We start from the raw sequence: 10,894 nt of genomic DNA on the forward strand, positions 1-10,894 counted from the left end.
GTATATGTTTGTCCAGTGACCGGTATAATACAGAGATAAGTGACTGGATCGCACACGTACCTCACTTATTATGCTTGTCTTATATCAAATAGAGTGGATCCGGCCTACCCTAGACGTAGTTGAGTGTGTTTATCACGTTGGTATGAAAATCAATTCACTCATTGATATGTTTGATGTATTAGGTTAATGAATTGGAGATTAAATTAGTGGGTCACTTATTGATTCAAATGATTCGGTATATATATTAAAAAATAAATCTATATATAATATAGATAATAAAATACAATCAATCCATAATTTATATTTAATGTTTCATAATTATTTATTATTATAAATTATTTTATTGGGTATTATCATTAAATTATTAAAAAAATTGTTATTATTATCTACCACTAAGTGTAAAAGTTATCAAATGATTATGAGTATGTATGCTAAAGATATATAAAATATATAAATATTAAATTATATTAAGATCAAAATAATAATTATTAGTTATTATATTTTTATCAAAATCAAAATAATATTATAGGAGCATATTAGATGCTACTATTTAATAAATTAACTATTAATAGTTTAACACATTTTAGGAATTGTTAAAAAATCTGTATTAAAAAAAAGGAATTGCAAAAAGAAAATGGTCGATTCGGATCACCGATTTTGGCCAAAATCGGCCAGGTCAAAATGAACCAATCCGGGTCTATTGCATTTTTGAGTTGATAGCTTAACTAAACCGATCAAGTCACTGCTCATCGGTCGAACTCGTCCAATTTTCACAACTATGGTTTATTTTGTGTGCATCTTGATCATTGTGGTTGTTCTCTAGGAGGATTCTAGCGTGGACCGTGATATCATATGGTCTATCCATGAAATCAATATTATTATATTTGGATCAATCATCAATTCGATTGGATATTGGTTCAGTTAGTAATGGATCAACTCATTGAGTCATTAATTATATTATCGATGAGTTTAGCTATATTTCATTACTAATACAAAAGGTATATACACGTCAAGTCTGCATTGCTTTGCTTTTCTAATTAATAAATTACCTTTGCTTGTTTAGTTATATGATATTTCATTACAAATATAAAATTTAAGTGCAACAGACATCACCAAAGAATGATTAATGTGCGTATTTGCTTTGTAATTTATATGTAGTAACAACAATGTAGCTAGGCAAGTACTGAACAGTTTATTTCATTATTACATTATTATGGTAGATTTGGTTAGCATTGACACCTCGGGAATTGCTTCTCTTGAGGAACTGCACGACAGTTTGTTCTCATGTGGGAAACAGGTAAGGGGTACCGAATGTGCTTTGAGGTTTTAGACTATAATTTACGGTTAATTTTGTGCTTAATTACCAATTCCTTATGTTAATTTCACTATATACGCAATTGCCAATCCTCGTTGCCAGGTGATTTATGAGCTAAAGGCGACCAACTTTTAAATAGAGAAATAGAGAAATTATAATGAGTTGATCAAGGACCCAAATATTCATTGTTAGAGAAATAGAGAACTTGTATAGAGGCACGAGAGGATTCCAGCATGAGTTCTAAATTACAGCCAAATGAACTAAGGAAACAATGGAAAGGCTTCACATGCTAACTTAGGATGGTGAGACTTTTATATGCAATTCTGCATATTGAACTTTATATAGAAGGGTGGAAGAGTTAAAACATAGAGGCAGGAAGGAGTGCATTATCATAGGGTGAGATTTGATTGTACTGTCTTTTTCTGTTGTATGATGCATTGAATGTTTTTCAAAAACATTTCCTTCCTTGGTTTCATTTTTTATTGACATTCCTAATGGCCTCCCTTCTTATTTTAAAATCATCACTAATAGTAATAATTTTGTGGCAGCTTCTGCTTCTTGTTTCAGCTCAAGATGGAAAGTGTCAAACATCTTTTTTTCAAGTGTGGATATCTTGGCCAAATTAAGCTTCCTTTCACAACCATAGACCAACCACACTGCGGCTTATTGGCTATACATGACTGTGAACAGCACTACCAACACGCTCCCAGAACCGTCCAACTAAGCAACTCAACATCGAAACAGTACACTGTTCTACAGATAGAACCTCGTACCATAATTATCACAGATGATGAACAAGATCATTATTTGCGAAACAAAAGTTGCAAAACCTTCAGCAACAATTTTACTCTTCATCACAACACTCCTTTAGCTTCTTTCTACATCAAATATAATATCACTATCTTCAGATGCAATCACTCTCTCAGAGGATCCCTTCATGAAGGTTTTAATAAATATTCAAACTGTTCTCATCAGTACCATATCTACTATGGCTATCCAAATACCGAAACTCCTCTGGATTCCAAGTGGCCGAGATCCTTAGCACCATGTTCAACCATTCAGCTTGCAACACAAGCAACGTCTACTGTTGACCCCTTTCAATTTCTATCTGGTAATATCGCTATTGAAGTACAATTAACTGATGATTGTGAAAGGTGTCTTCTTGATGGAAAACCCCAATGTTCACTTGACACTGAAGGAAAACTCAATTGCGCCAAAGGTATGCAATTCTTATTTTTATATTTTCAGGTTAAAAATTGTGTAGGGGAATAGAGGATGTGTCAATCAAGTTCAGGGCATGCCATAAGCCTCAACCAAAGGTTACAGCAAATAAACTCAGAACTTTCGATGAAAACATCAAATTCTGGAATTTTCAGACACACAAAAAAAATCTAATTCTGGAATTTTTATTTCAACGCATAATGCTTCATTGATTGTATCAACGAGGTAGCTTAATAACAAGATTAATTATCTAAATCAATGAAGGTTATCTTTGATGGTACTATCTTTTTCATTTTGCAATTTACAAGTTTGTTCTTTTACTATACAGTTTTGGCCAAGGAGACACACCTTCATGTAGTCCAAAAAAGAGCTGAACGAGTTAAGGGAACAAGTAAAGAATGCTGAAACTACTAAGGCTCAAGCTCTTGTGGAGCTTGGAAGGTCTAAAAGAGCAGTTGAGGATCAGAGTTTAAAACACTAAACTAGGATTCCGTAAATTAATGATGATCTCCATGTCAAAACATGAAAATGGGCCAGAATAGTGAAGTTAATTATGTCAAGTGGAACACCTTGGTGGGCAATTGGCAGCACTAACTGATTTCAGATAAATAACAGATTAGAAACTAAAATAAATAACAAATGTAAGCCACTTTGTTCTCACTAACTCAATTACATAATCTTGATAAGGAGAACAGTACATAATTACTATTTAATAGTCAAAATCATAGAGATTCAAACCTGGTTTGAGCTTTCAAAATGGTGGCAAGGGCTTCCCAAAAGCAAGCAGTAAACAAGATGGCTTCAGCTTATGCTAGACTAAAACGAGTTTGAAATCTGGACAGAGAAATTGGAGAGATCAGCAGTAAGATGCAAAATTTGTGTGAACCAGTTACTATGTAACTTAACAAAACTCATTTCAAGAAATTGCAAAGAGGGAATTAGCTGACAGAGAAACTGTGGAGTGTGGGGGTTCATGTTTGTGTTCCTAAAATGCTGAAGGTGCAGAAAGACCAAAACCCAATCTCCTTCTGCACTTTCAGTCCTGTCTTACCTAATCCCTAATCTTTCTTCCTAAACACTAAGCTCTATTTATGCTAATAAAAGATCCCTAATCCTAATTAAATAAGGAAACAAAGAATAGCCTCTACCTTCCATCACCCAACTGTTCCGTTCTCTTTCCTCAAAACGACTCTCCATGCACATTTTCAAACCAATCTGTTTCATTACATATGGACACAACATGCAAAGTTAAAAATAAAGTGACTGCCGTACTTGATCGGTCCCTGCTATACTTCTGTTCATTAACTTTTCTTTCCTTGAATCTCTCTTCACAATGCACATTTCCAGACAACATGATTCATTAAATACACAGTCAAGGTGACTCAACATTTTCAATATACTGTACTAGTAACTTGAAACGCTTAAGAAAGGTTTTGTCAACAAAACAAATTTATTTACAACATTTTAGCAAAAAAAATTTACTCTCTCATAAGCTTGTTGATTGCTTTGTACCATGGCTGCCACTGAAACAGAGCAGCAGGTTACCTTGAAGCTTATGGTTAGCAAAGAAAGAAATGAAGTTTTCTTAATCAAGGCAGCAAAGGACTTTGGGGAAGTTATGCTTAGCTTCTTAACATTTCCTTTAGGAAACATTGCTATACAAATGGAAAAGGAGCCAATTGAGGTTGGATCACTGAGCTCACTTTATCAAAGTGTGGCAAATATTGAATAAGTGTGTATGTCCAAGGAAATGTTACTGCAACTGAGGAACTCATTGGAAGCTTATATGGATAATCTGAAGGTGAAGATTGACGACATTTTGCTCACACAGTATTTTATATGTAATGACTTGGTCAAGTGTCGACACAAAAGCCAGGTCTTGTTAAGCACCTACAAAAATGAAAGATGCAGATGTGAGAATATGTTGGCTAAACCAATTTCTCCCAAGAGTGAAAGCTCTAATGTCTGTGATGGTGATTGTTTTGTTAAGAGTAATGTCACTTTTATTATCACAGACGATTTAAATGTCGTACCAGACTCTTTGGATACTATATTTTATCTTCTCAAGAATTATGGAATAGAAGATGTGTCTTTAATGAATGAAATGACTTTTATCTTCTCATTTACAATTCTGCAAGTAGTATAGCACATGTGTAACATCATCCCCTAAATTCAAATAAATAATTCTAATTTCTAGTTTCTAATCATTGTCTATCCTGCCGATTACAAATTAATCTTACTCTTCAAGTAGGTTATCAAGTCAAACCAAATGGAATCAATAACCCGATCACATTTTTGCAACCCAAAGCTAGAAATTAGGTTATCAAAAGTCAAACAAACTCTCCCTAAAAACATGAACAATTAATTTAAAAACATCAATACTATTGCTCAACTACACCTAGCTACCAACCATTAAAGCAAAGCAAATTAAAGTTGAATACTGACCAGGCAATAGAGGGAAGCGTTGTCACGGTGGGACAAGAGTGAGGCAGAGTGAACCGGAATGATTGTTGCGGCAAGCTTCAGAGGTCATGACCGACAGAGTGAAAGGGACGAGAGTGAGGGCACGAGATCGACTGAGAACGGGAGAGTGAGAGTTCGTGTAGAGTCTGTATACCTGTAAACTTCAAGACAGTTTTGACAAAATTGTCATTCTTAGCGTAAAATCAAAGATGGTTTTGGAAAAATTGTTCTGGTAAGCTTCAAATCAAAGACAATTTTTCAGAAATCATCTTCAAGAAGTTGGACTTTATTAACAAAATGCCGCCATTTTTTTTCTACATCAGTTATTCAAAAACCGTCATAGATTCAACGATGTAAAAACACCATTTTTTAGTTGAGTATATATGGCCAAGAATATATGTAATTGCTAAACCAACCATCCACCCTTCTTTTATCGTTGCTTCTGTAAGATTCAAGGAATGAACTCTTAAATTTATATTCTAATATATCTTATTATTAATGAAAATTAGGGAAAAACTTATTGTTGGAGTATAATTTATGAGTATAAAGTTTCACTTTAAATAGAAATTAATAAATTGTGTAACATGTAAAAAAATTCATAATCTAATATTTAAATTTTAAATTAAAATATAATATCAAATTCATTTGTATCAACTCATAATTGTTTTAAGGTTTTGGGTTAATAACAACTTATTAGTAAAATACACAGTAGTTGTTAAAAAAGACATGTTTATATATTTTTTATTTAGTTTTGTTAACTTTTTGAAAGAGATTTTATTAAAAATATAATTATTTCGTTGAAATAATGTCTTACCAAACATACACTTCTTATATATTACTTTTAATTCAGAAATTGGTCTACAAATTTTAACTAATAATTTGCCGAAAAATTAAAATATATTAGTTTCTGTTTTATTTTCGAAATAATGCTACGCTTTTAGTGTTTAGAAGTTAAATTCAATCACACTAGTGGAATCACAATATGCTTTCTTTTAATATGAAGAAAAAAAATGAAAAAGAGAAGAAAAAAGAAAAAAAAAACATTAGGTATTTTTTCTTAGGTGTTGAGATAAAAAAAAATTTTAAAATATTTTATTTATAAACTAAAATTTAAAAAATATTAACTATACTATTCGAATCCTTTTGTATCCAAAATTTTAGCCTTTTCTTTTTCTTTATTCTGAACAAGTTTACAGGTTCATATGTCACGAGAAGAGAGATGCTTGCTTGTATTCACGAGAAGCTTAAGTTGAGCTGAACCAATTATTACAATAAAAAAAATTATTCACAAACAGTATAGTGATAAAAAAATGTAAATGTTACACTAATTTAGTATTTTTGTAAACTGAAAAAATATAAAATATGCCTATCTTAATACTTTATTTAATTTCATTATCATTGAAATAAACTTATAAAAATAAATTAGTTTACTATTTTTATAAATGTATTATTTATTGAATGAGATAATTGCTTTTGGCCTATTATTTTTTTTTCCCTTAAGAGAACGTTTTCATAGGTGGGTCGAGAAATTTTTGTTAGTGTGGATGTTATGAGAAGAGAACGTTTTCATAGGTGGGTCGAGAAATTTTTGTTAGTGTGGATGTTATGAGAAGAATTTCTGCTCTATGGTTCCTAGAATTCGAGGACTAGGAGACCTCCAGAAAAGGGGATTAAAGAGAGGGAATACTGATTATATTTCTGCTTGCTTCCTTACATAATAAGCATCCCATATATATAGGCACTAGCCAAGGATGCTACTACAGAAACAGAAGGTGCTAGAATGTGAAAATAAACTAACAGAAAAGCAGAAAAATGGAAATGACAATGATGCGTGCTGCACAATGGAAAACAACATGTCGACAGCATATTCCTTATGGGCCAATATCCTCCTGCTAGCTCAGTGATGCCTAACAGATTTTGTTAGAAATAATATTCAAGGTGCTTGAGTGGGTTGCTCCTACGTTAGGGTCGCTAGTCTGCTGCTGCGTCTCCAATGGTGCGTTGCTGGTCTGCTACTTGTTCTGTTCATAACATTCCCATGCCCTTCAAAAATACCTTGTCCTCAAGGTGTTGGGACCTCAATGCTAGACTCCGAAACAACTTGGTGGTACAGTTCAAAAACAAAATAGCTAAAACGAGAGGTGGGCTTAAAAAAAAAGACAAAAATAACACGTGAGTGAAATTTGGGCCATGGTGATTTAGGCTTGTTATGGGAAAGTTGGAGGTGTAGAAAGAAAAAGTGGGCGATAAAAAATATCAAGCTGAAACAGGGGTGAGTATAGAAGAAAAAGGTACATGAGTGAAGTTGCTGGCTGGTTGGGCCCTGACAATGATAACCCTCGAGGGTTACCAACATCGTGACAATGAGGGGGTTGAGTGGTGACCTACACCGCAGAGCATTAATCCTATCCCTGCACCTTTTCTCTGTTTGGTTGTGGCTTGCGAAAACACCAACAGCTCTAATTGCTGCTCCCACGGGTGCAAGCCCTGAAGGGAATTCACCAAATTGAAGAGATATTGTTGTTGCATGGTTAGAAGAAGAAGAAACAAGAGGGAGCCAGAGTTGTGAACAATGGTTGGCACGGCCAAGACCTTGACGGCTGAACATCACTGTCCATGAAGCGCAAACCCGCGCCGACTGTGGTTGTGGTGGAGGTGGTGGCTTTGGTGGTGGTGGTGGAGGTGACGGCGACAGATACAGTGGTCATGGGAGAGAGGCAATGGAGGAGCCAAGGGATACAAGGAGGTGTTGTGTGACAACATGAGAATCATTATGAAACTCCGAATTCGCTGTTTGGCTTGCGGAGTTCGTAAGAACTTTCTCGAGGATGGTCTGCGGTACTCTGTTACCTACATTGAGCATATTAAGAGGAAGACCGGTATCGCGGTGGCTGTTGTTGCCGCTCTCAAAAGGCAACGTAAGGTGGAGTGGTGCTACGAGCTTCCTTGTAGTGTCTTCTCTACTGGAAACCAGGGTCGGCCAAGGTGCGGGGTGTTGCGGCATGAGTGCGGGGCGTGGCGGTGGAGTTGGCATGGACGTGGGTGTTGTGCACGTGGGTGACGGGGGCGGCTTGATCGACGGAGGTAGCGACGGAGTCAACAGTGGAGGCAGCGGTGTGGTTAGTATTGGGGCGGCTGGTGGCAGTGACTGTAGAGGGAAGGAAGATGGAGAGGAGTGTGGTGAGTGGTGTTGTTGTTGAGTGGTTTGCAGGTTGGTTAGTCGGTGGAGTAGCTCCTCTAAGGTGAAGGTGACATGGAGTCGATTAGAGGGAAGCTTGGCGATGGCTTCTTCAATGCATTCCATTCTGGTTTTGGGCGGAGGTGCTTCAGCCATGGTGGGAGGGTTCAATGAAAGAATCAAATTGTTATGAGCAGAATTTCTGCTCTATGGTTCCTAGAATTTGAGGACTAGGAGACCTCCAGAAAAGGGGATTAAAGAGAGGGAATACTGATTATATTTCTGCTTGCTTCCTTACATAATAAGTGTCCCATATATATAGGCACTAGCCAAGGATGCTACTACGAAAATAGAAGGTGCTAGAATGCAAAAATAAACTAACAGAAAAGCAGAAAAATGGAAATGGCAATGATGTATGCTACACGATGGAAAACAACATGCCGACAGCATATTCCTTATGGGCCAATATCCTCCTATCAGCTCAGCGATGCCTAACAGATTCTATTAGAAATAATATTCAAGGTGCTTGAGTGGGTTGCTCCTACGTTAGGGTCGTTGGTCTGCTGCTGCGTCTCCAATGGTGCGTTACCGGTCTGCTGCTTGTTCTGTTCATAACAGTGGACAAAAGAAAATATAATATATTTATAGAAAAAGAATATTTCAAAATACATAATGTTAGATAAAAAAATAAAAAATATTTAAACTTCTACCTATTACAATTAATCTCTATGTATTTTTTATTATAAAAATATTATATAATTTTCCATTGTCAATACTATAAAAAAAAGTAATACCTGTTTATTTTTTATTTTTTTATAAATTTTTACATTATTTAATTTATAAAAATTATCTTATGAGGATAACAATAATTTTTTATGGGGCAAAAGTTAAAATTATTAAATATATTCAAATATAAAAATTGATCTTGTGGGGGCAATTGCCCCCACAAGTCTATATGTGCATGTGTCTTTTGTCGTTTTCTAACTCATGACAAGTGGATTAATTTGTCAAAGTAGTAAAGTAAAACAGAAGTCCGACCATCAAGTCCACAGAGAATTTTTTTGTACTCGAAGTTGTATCTATCCAATTTTTAAGCAATTAATGAATTGATTTAAATATTTGTGATACAGAACATTAAACGTGAATTGTTATAAAAGTAAACTAATTATCTAGCACATGCAAGGGGAGGAAAACAAACCCTCGGAGCGGTGGAGCGATGGCTGATGCAGAATACATGTATGTTGAGACTTAGCCTATCGAAACTACTCTTGACGCAATGTGAATATTTTTATTTATTTAATATTATTCTAATTGTCACCTACATCTACTCATATACTCTAATTATGATTCCTCACATGAAAGAGCCTAATTTACCTAATTCATCTCCTAATCCCTTAAGAGATAAACTAGTTAAATTGCATTATTAATGGAGATGCATACAACAGACTACGTAACATCATTCTATCCCTAGAGATGAATTATTTAGATGTCATTTTTCCAGTTCTTAAGAGATAAACATTTTCCAATGCCTAAACCCTAAAACATAGCATGAATATGGGTGATCAAACCACATGCATTAAATTAAGCACATAAAAGAGACAATGAAATTGAAATAAAATTAAATAAATAGTAAGAGTCATTACATCAAGGGTGTTTGGTTGCTAAACTTCCAACAATGGGTGATTTAGCCTCTCATTGTCATTGTCATGAGAAGCTAAGAATTGCAAAAAGGGTGAAGAGGAGTGAAGAAAAGGGAGAAGAATGGAGATGAACAAGACGAAATGGATCCTAATGGATGATTTTCCTTCTGCTTGCATGAACCCTAGCCTTTGCTCTCAGTGGATCTAAATAATTCTCCATAAAATCCCTTCCCCCTTCCTTTTTTTCTCCTTTAAAACACAGCTCTGTTATGTTATTTTTTGCGTCCTCGTGCTAAGCGCAGGCATCACGTTTAGTGAGGAGTAAGTGGTCACACGCTAAGTGCATGACTCGCACTAAGCACGCCTTCGTGAGATATCAGGTTTCTCCATGTGATTTCTTTGTGCTAAGTGAGTGCTACCCGTTGAACGGTTGCATCATGTTGAGCGCGCATGGCGTGCTAAGCAAGAGTCTCCAGACCTTCAACTTCTCTTCCAAGTTTTATTCTGTGTTTTTGCAACAAATACACCACCAAAATAGTATAACTTTACCAGTTTAAGTACCTACTGAACACAAATTCAAATGGTGCTAAAATCTTAATTATTCACAAAAAAGAAATAATAAAAGAGGAAAAATCTGACAATTTTTATATGACTTAATTACAAAGTATATCTATGCACAACAATTATCAGCGTTTAATAGAGAAGAAGTTTTTTCATACTCCAAAATCATGAATCTTGAGAATGATATTTCTTAGGAATGAATAAAAACAATTTAGTCGGTCATTATGAATATTTAAATAAGTTTTTTAAAAATAAAAAATGATATTTTTACTAGTTTTTTTGGAAGGCAGATGATATATATATATATATATATATAGACACACACACACACACCAAAGATCAGCGGAATGGATCAAGCAGACAGATAGGAAGTAGGAAACAAATTAATATACAATAGGTAAAATATGTAGGTAAAATAGGTAGATAAAGGAAAACAAAACTTAAAACATTAATAAAACCATAAAAGAAAACTGAAACGGTGGTAGTTTACGCAGAATCAGTAAGGAGGGAGAAGGG

The 10,894-nt window shown here is 34.8% G+C and overlaps 1 protein-coding gene and 1 long non-coding RNA gene across 4 annotated transcripts; both read right to left on the reverse strand.

Annotated features, from left to right (window-relative positions):
• Positions 1 to 698: 698 nt before the first annotated feature.
• Positions 699 to 5,280, reverse strand: LOC114412201. 3 transcript variants are annotated; one of them, XR_003666605.1, is made up of 4 exons: positions 4,982 to 5,280; positions 3,685 to 4,426; positions 3,275 to 3,370; positions 699 to 3,130 (listed from the first exon to the last, which is right to left on the reverse strand). It is a non-coding gene; the product is annotated as an uncharacterized LOC114412201 (long non-coding RNA). The 3 variants fall into 3 exon arrangements; XR_003666604.1 differs by lacking the exon at positions 699 to 3,130 and having other exon boundaries at positions 3,137 to 3,370; XR_003666606.1 differs by lacking the exon at positions 699 to 3,130 and having other exon boundaries at positions 3,137 to 3,370; positions 4,240 to 4,426; positions 4,982 to 5,275.
• A 2,423-nt stretch (positions 5,281 to 7,703) lies between these two features.
• On the reverse strand, positions 7,704 to 8,333 carry LOC114413833 (arp2/3 complex-activating protein rickA-like). Its single transcript, XM_028378357.1, has one exon. The coding sequence runs from the start codon at positions 8,331 to 8,333 to the stop codon at positions 7,704 to 7,706; it is 630 nt and encodes a 209-aa protein (XP_028234158.1).
• Positions 8,334 to 10,894: the final 2,561 nt, after the last annotated feature.

This window comes from Glycine soja, chromosome 5 (genome assembly GCF_004193775.1).
Source record: "Glycine soja cultivar W05 chromosome 5, ASM419377v2, whole genome shotgun sequence".
NCBI lineage: Eukaryota > Viridiplantae > Streptophyta > Magnoliopsida > Fabales > Fabaceae > Glycine > Glycine soja.

Coding starts and splice junctions, on each gene's coding strand:
- LOC114413833 (XM_028378357.1), bottom strand. CDS start 8,333: ATGGCTGAAGCACCTCCGCCCAAAACCAGAATGGAATGCATTGAAGAA.